This window comes from Anopheles stephensi, chromosome 3 (genome assembly GCF_013141755.1).
Source record: "Anopheles stephensi strain Indian chromosome 3, UCI_ANSTEP_V1.0, whole genome shotgun sequence".
Classification (NCBI taxonomy): Eukaryota; Metazoa; Arthropoda; class Insecta; order Diptera; family Culicidae; genus Anopheles; species Anopheles stephensi.
Window position 1 is genome coordinate 24974294 of NC_050203.1, and position 22065 is coordinate 24996358.

General features: G+C 43.6%; 4 protein-coding genes across 7 annotated transcripts in view; 2 read left to right on the top strand and 2 right to left on the bottom strand.

The window, feature by feature from the left end:
* Positions 1 to 8354: 8354 nt before the first annotated feature.
* Positions 8355 to 16870, bottom strand: LOC118511395 (1-acyl-sn-glycerol-3-phosphate acyltransferase gamma-like). 4 transcript variants are annotated; one of them, XM_036054425.1, is made up of 5 exons: positions 16767 to 16870; positions 11840 to 12513; positions 11209 to 11741; positions 10590 to 10947; positions 8355 to 10507 (listed from the first exon to the last, which is right to left on the bottom strand). In XM_036054425.1, exons 2-5 carry the CDS (start codon positions 12021 to 12023, stop codon positions 10362 to 10364), a joined length of 1221 nt encoding a protein of 406 aa, XP_035910318.1. In that variant the 5' UTR covers positions 12024 to 12513; positions 16767 to 16870; the 3' UTR covers positions 8355 to 10361. The 4 variants fall into 4 exon arrangements, with proteins under 4 accessions (XP_035910318.1, XP_035910322.1, XP_035910319.1 ...); XM_036054429.1 differs by lacking the exon at positions 16767 to 16870 and adding an exon at positions 16442 to 16723; XM_036054426.1 differs by lacking the exon at positions 16767 to 16870 and adding an exon at positions 16438 to 16723.
* A 231-nt stretch (positions 16871 to 17101) lies between these two features.
* On the top strand, positions 17102 to 19441 carry LOC118511389 (pescadillo homolog). Its single transcript, XM_036054408.1, has 2 exons — positions 17102 to 17349; positions 17455 to 19441. Exons 1-2 carry the CDS (start codon positions 17329 to 17331, stop codon positions 19315 to 19317), a joined length of 1884 nt encoding a protein of 627 aa, XP_035910301.1. The 5' UTR covers positions 17102 to 17328; the 3' UTR covers positions 19318 to 19441.
* A 43-nt stretch (positions 19442 to 19484) lies between these two features.
* On the bottom strand, positions 19485 to 21853 carry LOC118511399 (uracil phosphoribosyltransferase homolog). Its single transcript, XM_036054434.1, has 4 exons — positions 21064 to 21853; positions 20632 to 20824; positions 20373 to 20540; positions 19485 to 20276 (listed from the first exon to the last, which is right to left on the bottom strand). The coding sequence occupies exons 1-4, from the start codon at positions 21201 to 21203 to the stop codon at positions 20094 to 20096; spliced, it is 684 nt and encodes a 227-aa protein (XP_035910327.1). The 5' UTR covers positions 21204 to 21853; the 3' UTR covers positions 19485 to 20093.
* The window catches only part of LOC118511392 (leucine-rich repeat extensin-like protein 5), an 89216-nt gene continuing 87358 nt past the window's right edge, over positions 20208 to 22065 (top strand). The window contains exon 1 of the mRNA XM_036054422.1: positions 20208 to 20304. The gene's annotated coding sequence lies outside the window, so the exon portion shown is untranslated. The remainder of the gene's footprint in view (positions 20305 to 22065) is intronic.

Genomic DNA, 22065 nt, shown 5'->3' on the forward strand with positions numbered 1-22065 from the left:
GAAGCAAACGCGCACTTATTTCCTTCGAACTTGTGATGTGAAATTTAGAGTTAACATTCGTTCATCCTCCAGTTTTAATGGAAGGTGGTACATCGTACACATACTTTAAGTGGCTGCAAGTGGGCATTTATTGTATCAGAAGCAAAGACGAAGCAAACCAATACAAAGTAGTTACACACACATACAGACACATACATATATAAGCAACATTACAAAAGTACTCTCGAAAAAACAAAAAAGTCCAATGTTAGCTAAAGAAGAATGCTATACAGAGACAACCATTACGATACACTCCTAACCAGTCCTTGCAGTCAGCTCCGTTTGAACCAACCAACCCTCTGTTCCGGAATCAATCCTAGAAAAAAAGGCGGGTGTAACTATCAGCAACCAAATGGCTACGCAAGAGATAAAAGAAAGACACAACGTGGAATCCTGTATCATCAATCAGAGTTAGTATAATGATAATAGTAATAGAAAACATAAACTACATATTAACGATTAAGTCCACCTCAACTATGGTAACTCGAGTAGCAATAGCAAAACAAAACCATTACATCGTTTAATTGAAGGGGGGGTTAGAAAAGCGCAAATTAAAAACCAACTTGGCAAACGAAAACTGATTTCGAAACGAAATCTAACCGCACGATGCGATGCGTCAATACGAGAGAAGGAGAGGTGTGAGTCCTATTATAACGAGCGAAAGGCAGGCGGAAACGGAACAAAACTTTATCATAATGGCCGCGGCCATCTTAACCGTGGTGAAGGAAAACTGGGGCAAGAAAACCACACATTAGTTAACATTTTTACAGTTTCTCCGGCTATTTTGTATACAGAGAGAACCGTTGGAATATGGATGTAACACACCCGAATACATGTAATGCAATATACATACATCTAAATATATACATATTTAGGAAGTAGAGAGGGGGCGAAAGAGAAAGAGAAGAGAGAGAGAGAGCATTAGCAAGTAAAACTTCCGCATACGCGTTACAAGCGCAACCTTAAAAAGCAACTTATTAAAGCTAGACAAAATAAAACAGAGAGCGAAAGCGAAAAAGGAAAACACATTAGAACCGTGTGTACGGTCCAATTTAAAGCTAAACAGTAAGTGAAAACAAAACAACACTAAATGAAACAAATAAATGAAAAATAAAAACTATAAAACAAAAACTAAAAAAGTAAGCAAATGGGGGGAAAGCGGAGGCAGTAAAACAGAAAACTGAAGGAAGTGAAGAAACTGCTTCCAAATGTTTAAAGAAAATAACAACAAACTAATGCACCGATGTTTAAAAAAAATGAAAGTAAAACAAAAAAAAGGAAACACAAACAACTAACCGAAACAGCAAATAAGCAACAAACAAAACAAACAAACAAAACAAACACTAAATCAATATTTATCATATTTACATTTTTAAGCTTAAACATTTACAACAAAAAAAAAACAAACAAACAAACTGAAGTATATATTTAGCTGCGAGGAATGTGTAAAAGTCGGCAGAAAAGCAAACAAAAAAACCGTTGGCTAGCGATTGATTGATTGATGCCCGCCAACAGCTCACACCGTGGCCCGCAATGCTGTACGGTACGGTGTACTTGTGTAGAGCAGACACACGCCTCCAATTGCCATGGTTTTCCATGCTTTTTTGCTGCTATCCTATTAAACTCTTCGAACTAAACACAAACCTGCAAACAAAAAGTCGTTTAACAAACGTTTCTCTAAACTCTAAACTCTAAACAAAAAGGAAAACATTTAAAAAGTAATAAAAGTAAACTCTTCTACGTGACACGTGTTCTAGAAAGGAAAGAGCAAAGAAAACAGCCAGATCAATAGACAGAAGAATCCCTTTAGATCTTCCTTTTTTGTTCCATTTCAACTCTTCTACTCCCATGAGCAACCATTCCTGTCCTTTTTATGCTCGGCTTCGAATTTCCCTAAAAACGTTTTGCTGCAATGTACTCAAGTGTATTTACAGGGTTTGTCAGGCCAGTTCAACATTGTAACGCTAAACGTCAACAGCATAAAACTTTATTCCGACATCGCGTATATGCAATTCAACCTCGTTAACCCTTCTCAACACGGAAAACCAAACGTTCAACTCTGTAAAATCCCAACATTTCGAAATTCCTTTTTGACGATGTAATAATGTTTAATATTTAATTTTTAAACCGTTACACTGATGGTTTGATATGATTTTCATCTTAAAACTTTAATTAACTTTTAAAGAAAAGGTTCATAAGGCAATAGCATGAATTTTTATTATAGGCTCCTTAGATTAAATGGTAAACAAGGCTAGTTGATATGGAAACGGCTTCAGATGACAGGGGAATCAAACCCCTTTTACTATGAAGTGTTCAGATGACATTGTCAAAGGAGCTTCGGTTGATATTGTACGCGTCCTCCCAGCGCACGGGTAAGTGCGTACAATATCAAAGGCTACTATGACGTACCACTGTAAATGTGTTGGATATTTATTGTTTATGTTGAGATATTTTAATGCATTTTTCTATTCCATAAAGCATTCTTCTTCTTCTATTTCTTTGGCACCACATCCTCGACAGGTCTCATCCTGCCATTTCTTTCTTCGATCTGATTGTTTTCCCGTTGTTGAACAGTCACAGTCCTGCGTATAGGGATGCGGTCTGGAAGGGGTTCGAAGAATTGATTAGAATCAATCGAAAAGATACAGAAATTATGTTTGTTTCCCCTTGTTAACGTGGCTTAATTGCATGCATGATGTCGGATGAGCATTGTATGCTGCTGACATATAGCGTTTCAATGTTGAACTAGCCTGAGAAACTCTGTATTTTCGAAAATCTTTCCTTTATGTTCTTACTCCAAAAAATCCCACTCTCACTCCCACGAACAAAAAAAGGTAGACAAAGAAGCGTGTTGCGTTACTGCAGAATGTAAGCATAAAATATCAAACGATAACCTAAACATATGCAACTTTTAGCACAACCCAACAAAGCAAAGCAAAATAAAGAAGCATGCTGGTGCTGGCTATCGTTCGTTATACACATCTTCTAAAACAGTAACCGTATAAAAAAGCAGCGTATTTAAACAGAGAAAAACAGAAAACCACTTAACAATTAACAGTTAGCGTCGACGATACAAATATAGATGTTTTTTGGGTACATTTTTTCAAAAACTAATGCGATAAGTACACCGAACAGAAAACACACACACGCTGCGACACAAATCTAAAGTTTAAATAATGCTACCGATTTTAAAGCGTATTGCGTAAAACAATTGTCCAAAAAGAGAGGAAAAGGGTGGATAGATACGTTAGATAAAGGCAGGAAAGGGAGAACATTTAAATCAAACAGTAAAGTTGGTAAACTGGTGTGGAAAAGTCCAGCTACGCCGCAACAAAACAATCTCTAACTATATAAAAACAAATATATAACGGAAGCGAGTTTCATTAAATAAAAAAAAAGCAGTGTAAGTGTAATGAGCAAAGAAGTTAATAGCATGTATCATGAGATAAAACATCGTTCCCAACCACGTTTACCAGAGTTCGTTTTGCGAGTGTTGCGCGTACTAAATTAAGTTTGCTAATTGACGAATTTGCTACCGAGCAGAAACGAAGGCAGATGATGTTAGATTGTTGCACGATTTTAGATAATTTAAAAGCTCGTTTCGTTGAAAACAAAAAATGGCGGCGAAAGTAGACGCTAGTTTAGATGCAAAATAATGTCGTCGTTGTGGTGTGTGTCCACGAGTTGGTATCCTGTTTCCCTAGCACCATCATGTAAATCATTTAAAGGAACTCAGTAAAAGAAGAACCCCCGTAGAAACAGCTAAACTTGATCATAATGTTACGACGAAGAGAGAGAGAGAGAGAGAGGGAGAGAGGAAGAGAGAGAGAGTGCATTTGTTTTAAAAATGCGTGTAATATTTGAGTACTTTTACTGAAAGATTATTGTACTTTATTGCTGGTAATAAGCATTGCGAGCGTGTGCGAGGTCTAAGAAGATGCTTGGGACGCCGCAGTGTGTGCGTGTGGAGTTAGAGTTTTGATCTAACGTAAATGGTTTTAAATTAGCGCAGCGCGCAATTTGGGTAAAGAAGAAATACATAATTGTATTGAAGAATTTGTGGAAAGTTAGTGTGTGGATTTATAAACTACAATACGTTAGTTATTAGCATTATTATCGATTTTTATTATTTTTAAAATAATAATTATAAAACAGGTTTTGTGCACCGGAATAGAGCGTTTGAGCTTTTAATTTTATTATTTCTTTCAATTAAATTCTGGTTTAATTCTTTTGTTTGCAAACAGTTAAAGTTTCTATATAAAATTTCAAAAAAAAATAACTGAATAATTGAAGGGTCTTCTTCAACTAACTAATATGATTGTGTTATAAGATTTTGATTTAAATTCGGCTCATAGTAAACAATTTCTACAAGCTCCCACCACATCGGTGGGACAGGGGAAGGTTTTTTAAAACCTTCATTTAAATTAACTTCTTTTATATATTCATTGTTTGTTGTTATTGGTGGCTATTGAATTTGGCTTAAAAAATAGTTTTAAGAAATTTTGTACCAACCAAATTTTTTTAAATATTTTTATAGTGAATATTCATTAAATAGACTTTTATTTTAAACAATGTAAAGGTCTCACAAAAAATGATTTAACGCTTTTTATATTTTCTTAAAAATAATATTTCATTTTTATTTAAATGATTTTTCAGAAGATGGAAATAATTTTCTAAAGTTTTCACTCTTGACAAGTCCTTGAATTCTTACGGATTATTTAAATGGGTAGAAACTAATAGTAAACAGCACAGTTTGCTCCCACCACATCGGTGGGACATTTTGGATTCTGAATTAAATTAGTAAAATGTTTTAAATATTATAATGTTTGTATCGAAGAGAAATTCACTATAATTTAAATTACATAAATCCACTTCAGATAACGTTGCCGTACACAGCAAAAAACAATCAAAACTAAACAAAAGGAAAATTCCATCACTATTGTTATAATTTCAAATGCAAAAGTGAAATTGTCGTTAACAATAAGAAGCAGATAGGAAAAATGTATGAGCCCACACATACATTAGGAAAATTTTGCATAAATGTACAAGAATCAATTTTAAACTCCCTGCTTTGTGTTAGTTTTTGTTGTTGCTTTCTTTACTTTCTACGACCGTTATGGAACAAAGTGGAACACACTGTCGGGGGTTGGGGCCGTAGTTAAACTACGCCGGGCAAATGATTGCGACAGCAAAATCAACGTTAACAAATTTTTGTCTAACATAGCGTGTAGGGCTGGTAGTAGCACAATTTAGAGAAGCAGTAAGTAAGTAAAGAGGACAACAAAACAAAACAAAGATAAAAAAACACAAAATAAGCTATTGGGTTTTTGTACCGTTTACTTGCCGCGATCAGTGTTTGCCGCCGAAGCTAATCGATGCAACGACGCATAAAATACACAGACAGATACACACACACAAACAGATAAAATATCGGTTTTCGTGATATTTTATAAATATAGCAACCCACAATATCATATTTCCATTTGTGGAAGTGTGCGTGTGTGGTGTCTTACACGGTTTTGCGAAAATTGAACAGCGATTAAACATACATTACTGTAATCGGCTAAACTAACAGAAGCAAGCAACAAAAAGTAAGGCAAGATAAAATAACATTTTCAATGAAAAAAAGAAAGGGATCGGACAGCATTGAACTGATCCGCGCTCGGGTGCAATCGAATGGAAATTTAAAACTGAAACAAAACAAAAATGTAACGTTTGAAGAACAAACTTTTGATTACATTAATCATGAAATATGAATATTTGGCAATGCAAAACAGAACAAACAAACAAACAAAATAACGAAGAAAATAGCTAATAAACAAGCGGGGCAAACGTGAACTAAAGACACACACAGTAAACACACAGTAAATCGCATTGGAAAGTGGAGCATTTGTTGTGTTCTGTCTTATACGTTGCGCAATTAAACGTATTGTTCGAGTAAGTAACGAAGATGAAACACTCAAAGTCAAACACGCAACACACAATGGGAAGAGAACTAAAGCCAATAAACAATTTAAAGAACAATTATTAACAACATGGAAAAAAAACATCCCGTGTTTGTGAAGAAATGTTGAGAAATTCAGTTTAAAACTAACGAGTGTTCTCTCGTCTATCTGACCGTTTTTGCGGATAAGATGTCAGAATCCACCTATGGCTTGGGGTTTTCAGTTGATATGGCAAAAGCTTCCATTTTTATAGCAGGCTTCTTAGATGAAATGGCAAACAAAGCTAGTTAATATGGAAATCAAATACCTATTATTGTGATGTCCTCAGATGATATTGTCATAGTAGCCGTTGATAATATACACGTCAGTTGAGCGCTCGGGTAAGTGCGTGCAATATCAACGGCTACTATGACAATATCATCTGAGGACATCACAATAAAAGGTATTTAATTTCCCTATCATCTGAAGCCGTTTCCATATCAACTAACTTTGTTTGCCATTTCATCTAAGAAGCCTGCTATAAAAATGGATACTATTGCCTTATCAACTGAAAAACCCTGTATTGGCCCTCGCCAAGACCTTCTACCTTTTGCTGAAGTTTAAGCGACATCCACAGGTGTAGCTATCAAGAAGGACACTCAGTCCTGTTTCTGGTGGTTTGAAATAGTGATGGGCCGGAAAATAGGCGACCCAAATCTACCGGGTCGGAGCCATCCGTAAACGACCCGGAATCGTTCGGATCGTATTCCTAGTTTCAACGAGTTCGGGTCGACCTGTGGGTGCAACGATTCCGGGACGACCCGTAGGTGCAGCAAAGTCTAAGCGAGTTCGATCCTTAGGTTTGGTCCAACCCGGGGGTGCAGTGAGCTCGGGTCGGTGCAGCGAGTTCGGGTCGGTGCAGCGACTTCGGGACGACCCGTGTGTTTGACGAGTTCGGTCTAATCCATGAGCCGTCCCGAAATCGCTACGGGTCGACTCGGACTCCTTGCACCCACGGGTCAACCCGAAGCTACGTGTTGAACTAGTTTATGCTTTGTTCCAAATTAGTAGTTTTTCCCTAGCTTCATGTTGACAGTTGAACCATGAGTGTGAACAGTTGACCCATGGTTGAACCCACTGATTGCATTTTACCGATAAAATATCGATGTCTCTTAGCTAAGGGTTTCTCCTCAGAAACCCGGAGCGAACTCGGGTATCTCGACCATTTTTGACGCTTTCTCATGGTTTTTTTTGACGAGATCCCAGATAGTTTTGTTCTCGCACGAGATTAATCGTTCGCAGGGACTAAAACAAAAATATCTGGGATTGCGTCAACACCTCCGGATACCCTACAATCAGGAAAATGGAAGTAATAACTAACTCTAAGCCTAGGGTCATCAAAGGCTGATAAGTGCAAATGGAGTTATAGGTGCGCTCCTATCGCAAAAAATGACCCTTCAAACTCCCCCCCCCCCCCCCCCCTTAGTAATATTGGAACTGCTGCAAAAATTCTCGATACCGCTCACGGTTCAGCGCCGTCGTCTGCCAATCCGTTATCCCGGCCGTTCTGGCGGACGCATCAACGCCATCACTCCATCTCAATTTGGGCCTACCACGCCTCCTCTGTCCTTGTGGACGGCCTAAAAGGACTTTACGGGCTGGGTCGTCCGGTGTCATTCTCATGACGTGACCAGCTCACCGGAGCCTGGCGAGTCTAATGCGCTGTACGATAGTGAGATCATCGTACAGCTCGTAGAGCTCGTCGTTGTAGCGGCTCCTCCATTGTCCTTCCACACATACGGGGCCAAAAATCCTTCTGAGCATCTTCCTCTCGAACGCGGTTTAGAGGGCTTCATCAGTTTTGGACAGAGTCCATGTCTCAGAAGCGTATGTAAGTACTGGGTCTGTAAATGTTCTGTACAGTCCCAGCTTCGTCCGCTCGTGACAGGTATTTAAAGTGGAGAAGTGTCCTCAGGCTGTAGTATAACCTGTTGGCAGCAAGCACCCTTAGCGCGTAACCCAACCTCATTGCTGTAGACGGTGGTTTTGACTTTTGACCCCAGATAGGTGAAATTTTGGACGACTTCAAAAGTGCGGTCACCTATCAGGGCACATAATATTGGGCACTGTCCTAAGTTATATTGGGTCCCAATCCTTGGAAGCATGGATCCACCCTCTCTTCTCGTTTATCCTGAACGAACGAGTAATGCAGCAACTATTTGAAGAACCGCTCGCCTGAATAAAGATTTCGGAGGTCCTTGGCGAACTGAGCTGTACATCGGAAAGGATATCTCCATTCAACGAGCTCGTTCTGGGGATCGATTTCACCTGTTTTCGGACAATGTAATCCAGCAAAAGATACGTAACGGAAAAAAGCTAGACAACGTGGTATAATTTTGCTCACGTCTTTCTTTGCACATTCCTACACACACACATTCATGCATACGTGCTAACTCTCTTCCTCTTTCATCCAACAGGTCACACGCGTGTTGGTTGTATTTATTGTTCCAGAAAGAAAAGAAAAAACATTTTGTGCGCATTATTCCGCAAAACCAATATCCAGAGTCATGTGAAGTACTCAAAAAGGGAAAACATAAGAGTAGAACTAAAGCATTCATAAACACACTCACAAAAGAAAACAAAATGGATTAAATAGTAAAAGGAAATGAAAAGAACATTGTTTTTCGCTTTACATATTATCGCTTAAAAGTACTAGCAATTAAACATAATTTAAAAAAACAAAGGGGAAACAATTCCGTACCAGTTATTACCAGTGCGTTTTGTAACGAATTTTGTGCGAAATTAGAGGAAGCTAGATGCTTAGATGATGCTTCGTTACGTTTACTCTTGGAAGAAGGTTGTAACAAATAAGGAAGCGCTTTTGTTTGTTATTTGAAAAAGAAAAAGGAACACCTCTCCTTATAATAAATCATGTTAATGCACTGGAAGTAAAAAGGGTTTCGGTTGCGAAATATCGCTACCGCTTTGCGCTTAAATTTGGCCTCTACCATACGGTTTAAGTCTTTCCTTTGCTTCGTACCGAATGCATGCGCACACATCACCGTAATGGAGGCTTATCCTTTTAATGGAAGATAAAATGGGAAATGGTTTAATTCAAACAAAGAAACAAAAAAACGGGAAGCATATGCTATCAAACCGGAAATTCCGGCGACTTATGATGTGAGTATGGAAGCCTGATAGGGTTTGCCCGAGCATAATCTGGCTCTGGCCCTTCTGATGGCTTTATAAAGCTCGTTCGGGCTTAGCATTAGCACAACAACCCAAAACGTTAATTCAAGTTCAATTTTACATGCAACCAAATTCTCTTAATGTAAAAATTCCTCTTTAAAAAAGGAAAAAATTGAATTCAAATTAGAAGAAAAATGATTGGAAAACAAAAAATTACTACCAAACTTCCAACTAATGCAAGGTTCTACTACTGGCGCAAAAAAAAAGCTCACTTAACCATCCATCGCTTCATCCTGTCGGTGTGTCCTGCCTATCCTTTATCCTTTTTCCAGCCCAGCTAAAACAACAACATTCATCCTCTCAAAATGTACTTTTTCTTACGCTTTTTTACTTGGTTTTGTCTCGTGTGCGTGTGTGTTCTCTCCTCTTTTTTGTGTGTGTGTTTTTTTTTTTTATTAGGTAGGTGGTAGTTCTGCGCTGCTGCACAGACATTGTTTTACCTGGGTCTTGGACCCAATAAATAAACTGTTATAAAATAGCTTATATATTCCCTCCCTCTCTGTCCAATAGCTGCTGCTGCTGCTGCTGCTGCTCGTGGCCTCAAAATGGTCTGTCTGTCTGTCTAGCGTTTGCGGCACTTTCGCTTCTCCCTAATTAGTAGTTTTGCCCACAGGTTTTGCTAACAGCAGGGTAGTTTGGTTTTTGGCACTCTTTGCTCCGGAGCATCCCGCGCTCGTTCTGTACAGTGTGTGTATCCTCTCTCTCTCTCTCTCTCTTTTGTGCGCCACACAATTTCAACAAATCGGTGCGTGTGTATATAACCATCGGTCGTGTGTATATGTATATCGCATCTTCTATCGCATGTACAAAAAAGACTTTTCCCTGCATTTCACATCATCACACACACACACACAGACTTGTAGCGTGCTACGTACCTTTAAATTTCTTCTACTGTCATGCACCGACCAAAGCCTACTCTGCCTTTTCCGCACACTAATTCTAGTACGACAAAATTGCGCTGCTGAGAGCCGGATGATGGGACAAACCCCATCACGCGAAGCGCTAAACATATCCAGCCATATCAGCGGGTGGGGGGTGGGGGGGTGTTGGTGGTGGTGTAAATAGTTTTGTGGCCACAACTACTACTGCCGCTGCTGCTGCTACTACTCTCCAATCTGATGACGATACCGGGGGGAAGCTTGTCGCTTCTTACTTATCCTTATCCGCCTCGGTTGCAGCTGGTGGTGCCGACGTTTCGTGGGTGGGACTGTGACCGTTCTTCAGCTTTTCGGCACCGTACGATGAGGCTTTGCTAATCTTCGACATACCGATCGCTTTCACCATCAGCATGTAAACTGTGACAAAAGGGAGAAGAAGATGATGCATTAGAAGAATCAGCAACGATTCACACCGATCGTAAGTTCACTCTTCTCTTACAGGCAAAGATGATGCCGGCGCCGATCGAAAAGTACAGAATTTCGCCACTAAACAGCAGCTTCATCAGATAGTACAGCATCGGCGTGAGGGTAGCCACAACCCAGAAGGCGGTATTGACGAGTGTCGTTGGTCGACGGTGTAGCTGCAGCCTGGGCCGTTCGGCGATACCGGAATCGGTGAAGAAACTGCCCGTACGATGGAAGCTGTCCTGCATGCGATCCTTCTCGCGGAACAGATCCTGCAACCAGACGGCCGCATCCTCTTCGCGCGTCGGTAGCGTTGCGGTCGGGAAGCGTCTGACGCACATGTGCGCCTCGATTGGCTTACCGTTCAGGATGTTGAAAATGGTTGGTTTCACCTGCACAAACAAACGCAAAATTGGGGGATTAATTAAATCGAACTACTGTTTGAGCTAAGAAGAGCCCTAAAACGAAGCACATCATTCTAGTGCTCTGAATTTTGCGGAATCGATTCCGAATTCCGATTCTGATTCCGGAATTGGATCCGGGGATTGGGAATCGGAACCGATTTTGACCGCGGAATCAAAACTTAATTCAAATACTGTTACGGACCGTCCCCTTAACGTCCGCTCGACTAACCACTCCACACACACACACACCTTCGAATCCTTGCTAATCGCCAACTGGATGTCCAACACCGACGGGCACTTTTCGCGCAAAAACGGCAAACTGGCCGTAAAACCTTTCGTGCGTGGAATCAAATGATGCTTCAGCGGTACCATGCCTTTCTCCTGCGCAAACTTTACCGACGCTTCGTGCTTCTGCTCGGTAAAGCGCGTACCTTCCGCGTTCAGCAACAGCCACACCGGATCCGGGTAGTCCAGTATTTCGTTAATCTGACGGCCAATAATTTCCCGATCCTTCTCGAACGAACGCTCGAGAAACACAAACTCGGCAAACTTCCACGCCCAGCCGATGGTCGGTATGTACTGGATCACTTTCTTCGCGTACGCCTTGCAGTTGCCGAGCACGCGCACCTTCTCGCAGAACATCCACCCGAGCAGCCAGTCGATCTCGTACGTGTGGTTCATCAGGAGCAGCACGTGCTCCGTACCACAGTACTTCATGTCCTCATCGCTAATGTACACGTTCAGCTTCGTATCCGACCACCAGTCGGCCAAAAACACGAGCTCTACACGACAGGGGAAAAAGGAGCAGGGAGTTGAGAAATGCTGTTGGGAGTTTCTCCATAAAGCTAATACAGCCGCTTGTATCTAGCTCGCAACTTACGGGAGTAGAACGAATAGCAGAGGTAGTAACCGATCGTTCGGTAAAGATGCTTGTTGAACGGTTTCAGCCCCAGATAGAGCACGCACTGTACGGAGTTGATGATCAGTCCGGACGTGAAAAAGGAAATGGCAAAGCAAAGGTGTACAAGCGTCGATTGCTTGAGCATCGACAAAAAGCCTGCCATTGTGCCAGCGACAGCGAGAAGCTTCCTTCCTATTACTGTCTCCTTGTCCTTCCACCGTTCTGTGGGAGGACCGAGTTTGAAGAGCTCTACGAACTAAGATTGATGTTTGTTTTTTTTTTTTGGCGAGCAAAATACTGCACTAAACGTTTCCTCTTCTATCGAGGAACTTAGCTTTACGCGTATGGAAAGTCAACAAAAAAAAAAAAACACAACTTAACAACCAATAGAAAAGGTTGCAACCTAAATAAACTGCAACTACTACACGGGTGCACGGTGCGACACTACGGACGTGGGGGCTAGGTGGGCTAAGCCGCGTTAAACCATCATAAGTGAAACCAAACTAGATGCACTGAACTATTTACTGTTCGCCGGTTACAACACATTGGCACCACCGCCGATCGACGACGGTTTTGGCGAAATTAGTTGGACGACACTGCCCGCGTTACTGCCCGATATATCCGGCTCCGGAAGGGGTAAATGTTTCTAAAATCTAGAAATAGAAAAGAAAGCAAATAATTAATGAAACAAGAAAATTTAACATGCTTTAACGATTGGTTTTAAAAGAAAAGAGGTAAAGGTAATTGAAAAGCGGTGCTACGGGGATTGATCTGCAACCTGGTGCTGATGCTCGGTGAACCTACCACACACCAAACAGCGCCGGACCCATCGAATCGAACCGCTTATCTCGATGCCCCCGAGGACGCTCGAAACTGGTGGCGAAGGCTTGCAAGAAGCAACAACAACAAAAAAACATCCCCGTTATATACCGCCAAACCAAACACAGTTTTGGATTCGAATGCTGGTCTCTCAGCGATAAGGGGTGACTGGCTGCTCACACTAATCCATTCCATCGGGAACTCGCTAGACAAAGCTCACCTCCACTCCTAGCCGAGCGGGGTTCGTTCGCGCATGTAGCTAATCCGCGTTGAGCAGAGCAGCTAAAACAGTTGATTAATTTCGGGCGAGTGCCGAACAGTATGCTTGCTCACTAACTTTCACACTTGCCACCTAACTAAAGCTCATAAAGAAAGAAAGGGGGGTGGGGGGATTGGAACACGATAAATTTATGATATCATTTCTGTGTGATGTTTTTGGTTTTATCGGATTTGATGATTTTCGATTCGCAACCAAAGGGCAACCAAAGGGCAGGTAGCGATATAGATAGACCCAGACGGGGTAATACCGAAATAGAACACCGTCTCCAGTGTACCATGATAAGGGTCAGTTTTGGAATGGAATTTAAAAAAAAAACAGCGTGAATTCCCTGTTTCTGGGCTGTATTTCGGGGATGATTAAAATCCATTAACCCAACCACGCGCCCTAATGCCAGTTGGCTTAAAGGGGAAGGGTTAATATTTTTTCGCACGATGACTCGTGATGTCCTAACGCTCCAGAGCTAATTATTCATTTTTTTTTGGATTGTGTATAGGCAGATTTGTACATAACTATTAAATTTTTATCCCACTATTATACCTTATAGAAAAAATAGAGTCGTGAAGGCTTTATCTCTCCACACTTTGCGCCTGGGGTTCCACGCATTCTTCTAACCCATGAAGAAGCTACTAGACTAGATCAATCTCCAAGAATGTCCAAGTCACGGAACTCGTGGAAGACAACCTCCAAAGCCTGACTGACCACAGCGATGATCAATAGACTGTTGCTGTTGGCAAACTGCAATCGAAAGACCTTTCCATTCATTCTGTAGCCGTGTTTTATGCGAGAAGATTTCGAAGTGGCTTCACTTCGTTTTTTGCACTTTAAAACCAATTGTCGCCCTACAATAGTACCCTGTTATCTAGGCCGGATTTTTCTGCAATCGAAGCGCATGATGAGCTATTTGCAATTAATGGGCTAAACTTTTCTTACAGTTGACTGCAATGGCTGTTGTACACTGTTCCTGCTCTTTCGGCTCTGAAACCTCCACAGATGTTGATGAGCTATTATTGGTCTTGATTGTACCCGAAACCAAATATTGTTAGTTCTGCGTACGGAGAGACAGGCCAAACAGTATTAGCTTCACTAATTTAAATTTTCCATCTGTATTACTTTACAATAGAACCATGATAAGCTATTTGATGCCCATTAGTAACGCCCTCAAAGTAGTGCGATCGCTCGATTTCACGGCTGGCAGGATTAATATTGCGAGCACTGCACAACAACTAGCTGTAAATGGCCAAATTATTTTTTCTTCCATATAATAAGCCCAGCTCTATCAGCTCGCATGGTTCGTTAAGCATTGAAATACCTAAAATTAAACAATTAAAATAAAATTTTCAATCCCACTTTCCGGAGGTGCGTGTGCGTCCAACCGGCTTCAACTACCAGGCAAAGTGCCTGGTAAATTGGGCTCCACGTTGCACGAAGCAACCAAATCTGATGCACACGTTTTGATTGTAGTAGGCTTCGCTTTTCGTGTTTTCACGGGGGGGTAAAATCGCTAAAACACACGAAAAAGAAAGATAAAATTGATATTGAAATCGTATTAAAAAAAAAAAAAAACCCCGGGCAAGATGGTATACTAATTAGCCGTTGCAATAATAGCACAGGTGTGTAAAAATCTAAAATCATCATTCATTCCAGTTATTCCCAGCACAGCAAATTCTTCGCCTGCCGTTTGGCAGATAAAGGCTGCCAAGAGGTAAATCATAGCACGCGACATCGGGTCCTAATCTACCTGGCCCGAAGGGACTTTGCACCTTCCGCATCGTTTGCCAGTAGCAAATCGGGGGACGGATCGCTTCGAACATATCAACCGACGACGACGACGACGGCGATGATGATGTTATCGATAGGTACACACAAAGAACACGATGGATTGACATGCAAGCAGATGGCTAGAACAAGGGAATCTCCTTGCTGGAACTGATGCAAACATCCGTGTAACATTCTCTGTCTGTTTTTTTTTTTTATCTCGCATCTTCCTTTCAATCAAGCGTTAATATTTAAATCCCTGTTACAAGAGCAGCGCAGCAGCTACCACCAATCAAGTTATGCTTTGGTGTTATCATAACTATGACACGGTCCGCGGCCGTTTAAACAGACAACCTATGTGGCTGTTGTTGCGGCTGATAAATCAATCACAAACCACCATCAATCAATCGGAATGCGAGAAACGAAAATCAAACGCACACGATAGGTCGATTTTATGATGCCTTGAGGTGCGTTTTCGTATCATGTTCCCGTCTGTCAGCAGTTATTGGAAGCTGGCGGTTCTTTTTTTTGCCACTCGGCAAAAATTGCCAGAGAAAAGAAAAAAAAGCAAAATCGGCCGACATAAACAAATCTGTTGCTGATTACTTGCCGGTTGTTGTACAGTATGGCACTATAAAAACAGCCAGCCGAACGGGAAGTGTTTTTGGTCGACGGGTGGTGCAAACGTACGTAATTATATCCCACTACTCTTTGCTGAAAAACCGAAACGCCTCGCTTACGCTGCAAATATCCCTTTTTCGAAATGGTTTTAACTACTGCGTATCAAGGGTCGCTGCTCGCAACGCCTGTACCTGTAGAATGAACTCGAAACTCGTGCGAAGTCCATGGTGACGTAACGGTTCCTCCCCACTAGCATATTGCATCGCGCGTTGCAAACGATCTTCTGCAACAAGTGCAACCGATGCAGCGGCGACTCGTTGGAGCGGCAAAATGAAAACAAATCGATCGATCCGGATGGCCATCCTCCTGGAGGACTTTCAGTTTTTTTTTTGTAATGGGGCATTAAACAAAAGAAAGGTGTTAAAAAATCCAGGCAGGCTTGTTTTCGCGAAGTTACCCGTGGCAACCAACACTTTCAAAGTGCAGCATCGAGGGTTGAACTTCAGTGGAATTTATAATTACACATTCGGTACGTGCTTGGACGGAAGTTATCATAGGCAGCACACTGAAAGGAACGGGATGGGGTGGGGAGATTGGCGTATCCCCCCCCCAACGAAACCCACAGCGTGTACGTACACGTATGCGGCATGCAACAATTCCAAATGGATGCATGATAGGGGGGTGGTAACGTGAAAAAAAAACCGTAACAAACCGCCTTTATCGCGTTCCGTCGGACGTAGCTGCCTTTGGAACGGGAACGAAACGGGTGTGCACTGGAATGGTTCCGTTCTATTTCCCGCTTTGTTCCGATCAAAACGCCCGACTTCTTACGGTTTTAGTGATGGAAAGTGTGAGATACAGCCGGATTTAGCCTACTTTGCTTCCCCAATCGCACCTGATTTTTTAACCTAAATGTTCGTCCCGCACTGGAGGCCTGTTGACACTCGGCTCAGCCCGGAAGGGGATGTAAATGCCGCTAGCCAAGGGCCTGAAGGACGACTGCCACCCTTCCAACTACGCAACAAGCAAAGAACGTGGCGTGGTTCGTTTTCCTACGCAATCGATCGAACGAGCTATTGCACGATTTTGGCCACACACTCACTCACTCTACTGCTGCTGCTGCTGTTTCCAAGCAATTTCACGCTAAAAAATGATGACGGCAGGGATTCGGACAACCGATCGCCTGCTCCCTTCGATGGGGGTAGTGATGCCCGAAAGCAGAAAAAGGGAATTGACTTCTTCGTCTTCTTATTGCACTGATGGGCGCAGATTCACACCGGTAAAAACTGGGTAAACCATGGGCACAGGGAACTGTTTCACCAATGCCACGCACTGTAAACCCGATATAGCTGTTTGTGTCCTGCTTAGGAAGGGCCAACAGCTGATGGCCATCTGGTTTAATATTCTTTTTTGCTCTCCCGATAAACTTACGGTGATGTTTTGTCCTCTGCTCCGTTTCGTGAACTGTTTACTGAATTCGCACCGATACGTTCGTATTGGTATGTGCTGTCAGTTGCACGGGATGAGTGTGTGGTCTCTTGTACTGTGTGTCTGTTTGTTTTTTTCGAACAAAAATTATCCATTTTATTTTTAATTTTAAGTAAAAGCAAAAGGAAATGAAAATTTGGTAATTATTTATTTTTTTACGATATTGGGAGTAAACAATTCAAGCTCCAACTAGTGATTGTTCAGAAAAAAATAACGTGTCGCGCTTTGGACAGGGGTGAATCAATTAATCCCACTGTGCATGCGTTGACGTTTAGTGTTGATTTCGAACCATTTCGAACAGAGCACGTTTTTGTTGGAAAAGAAAAGTCACAACAAACCTTTTCTTTCGTCAGCGCACGGCGAGTGCGGTGCAGGAATTTGTAGGCTCCCGTGAAAAGTGTATTTTCACGAGGAAAATAAAAGTGTTTGTGAAGTGAATCGCTTCCGCAGTGCTTACTAGCACCCTGGAACTTGGAATTCGGTCGGTTTTGTACAATTCGTCAAAATGGTGAAGCGAAACCACAAGGTAAGGTGCAAAGTGAGGTTAGGTGTGGGCTACCACATGCTGCCGCGATGTAAATAAATGTTAATTCATTGGGATTTTCCTTTGTTTTCACATCGTTTTTCCCAGTACAAATCGGGCGAGGGTGCCATGTACTATACGCGCCGGGCTGCCATGCGAAAGCTGCAGCTGAAAATCCAAGACTTCCGGCAGCTGTGCATCCTGAAGGGTATCTATCCGCGCGAGCCGAAGAACCGTGCCCGTGCCCAGCATGGTTCGAAGGAGCTGCGTATCCTGTACCACAAGAAGGACATCACCTTCCTGCTGCACGAGCCGATCGTGTGGACGTTGCGCGATCGGAAAATCTTCAACCGGCGTATCAAACGTGCGGCGGCAAAACAGAACACGAACCTGCGTGATATCCGGCTCCACAACTATCCGCAGCTCAAGCTGGACCACATCGTGAAGGAACGCTACCCGACGTTTATCGAAGCGATCAAGGAGCTGGACGACTGTATGACACTGCTGTTTATGTTTAGCACGTTTCCGGCAACGAAAATTATTACCCGTGAGCTGACCCGAATGAGCCGCAGGTTGACGGTGGAATTTATGCACTACATCATTGCGGCGCAGGCTTTGCGGAAGGTGTTCATCTCGGTCAAGGGTTACTACTTTCAGGCGGAAATTAAGGGCCAAACGGTGACGTGGATCGTGCCGCACTACTTCCCGTACGCGCCGCACCGTGGCGAAATGGTCGATCTGAGCATTATGAAATCGTTCGGTGACTTTTTCATCGTGATGGCTGGCTTCATCAACTTCCGGCTGTACCATTCGGTGAACCTGGTGTATCCGCCACAGTTTTCCCAGGCCCTCGATTCGGACGAAACGATGGCCAGTGAGCAGAAGTTCGTGTCGGAGCGTATTGCGGCGCTCAATGTGGATCTGTTGCGCTCGGATGGTGGTGCCAGTGCTGAACCGGAGGATGCGGAGCTGCTGGAATGGGCGGGCACGGATGAGGACCTGCCGCACGTGAATCAGATCCGACAGGAAGCGCAAAACCTTAACAAGCTGAAGACTCTGTTCAAGGGGCTCAAATTCTTCCTGAACCGCGAAGTGCCCCGCGAACCGTTGGTATTCATTATTCGCTGCTTCGGTGGTAAGGTGTCGTGGGACAAAACCATGTTCGCGGGTGCCACGTTCGACGAGAGCGACGAGACGATAACGCACCAGATCGTCGATCGGCCCAGCATGGAGAAGCAGTACATTTCGCGCGATTACATTCAACCACAGTGGCTGTTCGACAGTGTCAACCAGCGACGATTGCTACCGACGAACCAATATTTCATCGGTGCCGTACTTCCGCCCCATCTTTCACCGTTCACCAACAGCCGAGTGCAGTACGTACCGCCGGAAGAGCTGGCACTGCGCAAGGCCGCCGAGCAGGATGATGAAGCAGCGAACGAGAAGTTCGAACCGGCAGAGGTGAACGATGAGCAAGAGCAGATTTCCGACGACGAGGAAGTGCTGGACCCGGAAGAGGAACAAGTGCAACAGGAATTTGCACTGCTGAAAGCGTACAATGACGAACGGACGGATCAGCTGAACAGCGGTGTGGAAGAAAGTAGCGCCGCAAACGACAAACAGGATCAGGAAAAACTGCAGAACAATGGCAAAAAGGCAAAGAAGCCGGAAGGTGATGCACCGCTACAGGCACAGAATCCGGTTCGACCGAAAGGCATGACCGTGCGACCGGGCAAAGTGTACAAGGAAAGTCCAGAGGAACAGCAGGCAGTTACCAAGCACGAGGAAGCTCTGCGCGCCCGTATGGTAAAGTCGAAACATCGTAAACTGTACTCGATGATGATGGAGTCCAGGAAAAAGTCCGAAAAGGAAGCAGCCTTACTGGCGGAAAAGCGGGCCCGCATCGAGAAGCAGAAGAAGGCGGAACAGGTCGAGAAACAGAAGAAACAGCGGAAGCAAATTTTAGCCTAGAGCAGCAGTGGGGGTACCTCGGCGAACGTCTATACTAGAATTAAGTGCCCTCCTGTCGTCCGGGAGGAGAGAACAATAAACATTTCTTCTCTTACTATACCTCGGAAGGGGAATATAACCCGAAGCAGACGATCCAAGTAAGCCGTTAACATCCGAATATTTTCGCCGTACGATTTCGCACTTTAAAATGTATGTATATTATGAACAGTTTTATATATATATGCCTTATTACATATTCGCTAACGTATCGTCCTTCTAACCTCCTGGAGAAACGCGAAAGGTTTCGTTTCATGACAGTGACTGAATCTGGTTTTTGTTTTAAATTCCATTACTTTAAAGCTTATGCACTACAACACCTTCTACAACAGTGGCCGTAGCCGGTGTATGGCAACCCGGTACCGTGTCCCGCTGCCTAGCAACCAATGCCTCACATCCAGCTGTTCTATAAACGCTTCGCTCCAACACACAACCTGCCAGTCTACGGTGAACGCTTGCATCGGAAAGGTAAGCACACCGAACATTTCGTTTCCTTCCGTCGTTTCCTTAAGTGTTTTTTTCACGCGCGCGGCCGGATTTTGAGACCTAAGTACACATCGTTGCATTCGCTTCGTCGTTGTTAGGTATGTGTGTGTGTGTTGCGTTTGGCCATCTTCCCCCTGCCAAATATCCTTAAGTAGCTGATCGCGAACAAAGTGTAGCGCCCGAAACGCCCCGTTGGCAGTAGCGAGAAGAGTGGATTGGTAAACGCGCCTACTACGACGACCTTCGCCTTTCGCTCAGTCCGTGCCGAAGTACTTCTGGCCGAAATGGTTCGGTGCGACCGGATGCAGCTCGGAGGTCAGTATCTTCAGGTCGGGAAAAGCGGTCACCACCATCCGGGCCGCAATCGGTGTGCAGAACAGATTGGACAAAATGATCGAACTTTCCTTGACGCCGTGATCCTTCAACACGCTGACCGCCTGAATGGAGTGCGACCGTTAGAAAAAGGTAGGATTTTTGTTTCATTATCGATTTTTTACATACACACATGCATTCATTTGCTGCGTCCTGCTTACCTGTATAACTGTGTTGCCGGTGGCCATTATGGGGTACATTAGCAAGACCTGCCTCCGGGCAATGTCGTCCGGAAATCTTGCGTACACCACCTTAGCGACGTGCGTTTCCGCATCGGATTCGACCAGAATTTTACCGATTCGTATCGATCGGCAACAATCTCGCAATCCCTGTTGAAGTTGGTTGGTGTTAAAAAAAGGGATTGTTTATTTAAACAAAAAATCCCCCGTTCGCTCGCCTCACCCACCCACCCAAACCTACCTGCTCCATCGCTTCACCGGATCGGATAATGGAAACGCCACAGTTGCCGGAACGATATCGCAACCCATCGTAGATCGCACCGGTCGGCGTGATAACGGAACAGTCGGAGTAGGGCAGCTGATTAAGGCTTTCCTCGATCACCAGCCTGATCAGCCGGTCGGCATAAAATTTGAAGTCGCTCCGCGTGGTGTTTCTAAAATTAAAAGCGGGCACCCCACCCGGAACGGAAGTAAATGGGAAGATAGAAACGTGTTGGGTTTTGCTTTGAATCACACGTCCCGATCACCACCATCCACGGCGCGAAATGCATTCAACGTGCGTATGCGCGTGTGCATTGCGTATGTGTGCGTGCGTGAAAAACTGAATGTGTGCGATCGTGACCGATGTCCGTGATGATCATGTTTTTCCGCGTGTGTCACGCGGCTCACTTACTTGTCGCGAATGATCGTCTGCAGCTCTTTGATCTGGTCGTTGCAGTCCAATATTTTCATGTTATTGCCGTAGTCGCTCGGGTTTTCCGACAGAACCGATGGCGACGTGGTGCCGTTGTTGCTTTCGTTGGCGCTGCACATTTTGGCTTTGCCTTTTTTGTGCACACAAAGTAAGCAGTCGTGTCTCGGTTGCTTTGGATATTTGCGTGTTGGCTTTGGTCGGGCAGGCTTTTGTGCTATCGACTGAGTGGTTTGCTCTAATAAATTCGGTTACTAGTTCAGCTATCACTGGTTACTATGATGATGGCACTTTACAACACCACCAGCGCGATGTAATGGCAAGGTATTGGCGGAAACCGGGAGTTCGCGGAGAAACTGTAGTGTGATTTTGTTTCTCTGTCTCTCTCTCTCACACACACACACACTCCTTTCTCTTTCACGCCCGTGCTTACAATTTACCGGAAAACACCGGACATGTGTGTCGGTGTGTGGTGTTTTGCGTCAATGTAGGTCGAGCCGGGCCAGACAGACACGCGTGGTGCCGTCGTCCTTCACCCACCGAGGATTGCGTGAAAACTGTAACCACTAAACTGCAACTGCCGCTATATAGCGTGTGACACGTCAGTGTCTAACCGGTGACTTGTGGGTTTGTTTCCGCGCGCCTGGATCCGTATCTGCGACGCCCACGGGTTCAGGATAATTTCATTCTGCCACAGGCGAAAATCCGGCACAGCGTCGCTGGTACGCGTCCAAACGTATGCTCTGTTCGGGACCGACTGCATTCATTGTTGGTGTTGGTTTGGCATCTGATCTGGCTGTCAGCTTTGACGGGGTTGCTTCCTGTCAAACGGGGTGTTGTTTGATGTAATGTGCTGGACGGGTGTATATTGTATGGTTGAGTGGCGTCACAATCGGTTTAGTGGAATTTTTATTATTAATGGATTGTTTATACAATTTTGTTATTACTTATTATAACAAATTTATTTTATTTTGAGTAACTTTA

Bases quoted from the DNA above. Each gene is read 5' to 3' on its own strand.
- LOC118511399 (XM_036054434.1), bottom strand. From the start codon at position 21,203: ATGTGCAGCGCCAACGAAAGCAACAACGGCACCACGTCGCCATCGGTT. The intron at 20,825-21,063 runs GTAAGTGAGCCG...TTTTAATTTTAG, and splicing joins CAGACGATCATTCGCGACAA to AAACACCACGCGGAGCGACT. The intron at 20,541-20,631 runs GTAGGTTTGGGT...CAACTTCAACAG, and splicing joins CCGGTGAAGCGATGGAGCAG to GGATTGCGAGATTGTTGCCG.
- LOC118511395 (XM_036054425.1), bottom strand. From the start codon at position 12,023: ATGGCAGGCTTTTTGTCGATGCTCAAGCAATCGACGCTTGTACACCTT. The intron at 10,948-11,208 runs GTGTGTGTGTGT...TTGTTTGTGCAG, and splicing joins CGATTAGCAAGGATTCGAAG to GTGAAACCAACCATTTTCAA. The intron at 10,508-10,589 runs GTAAGAGAAGAG...CTTTTGTCACAG, and splicing joins CGCCGGCATCATCTTTGCCT to TTTACATGCTGATGGTGAAA.
- LOC118511389 (XM_036054408.1), top strand. From the start codon at position 17,329: ATGGTGAAGCGAAACCACAAG. The intron at 17,350-17,454 runs GTAAGGTGCAAA...CGTTTTTCCCAG, and splicing joins TGGTGAAGCGAAACCACAAG to TACAAATCGGGCGAGGGTGC.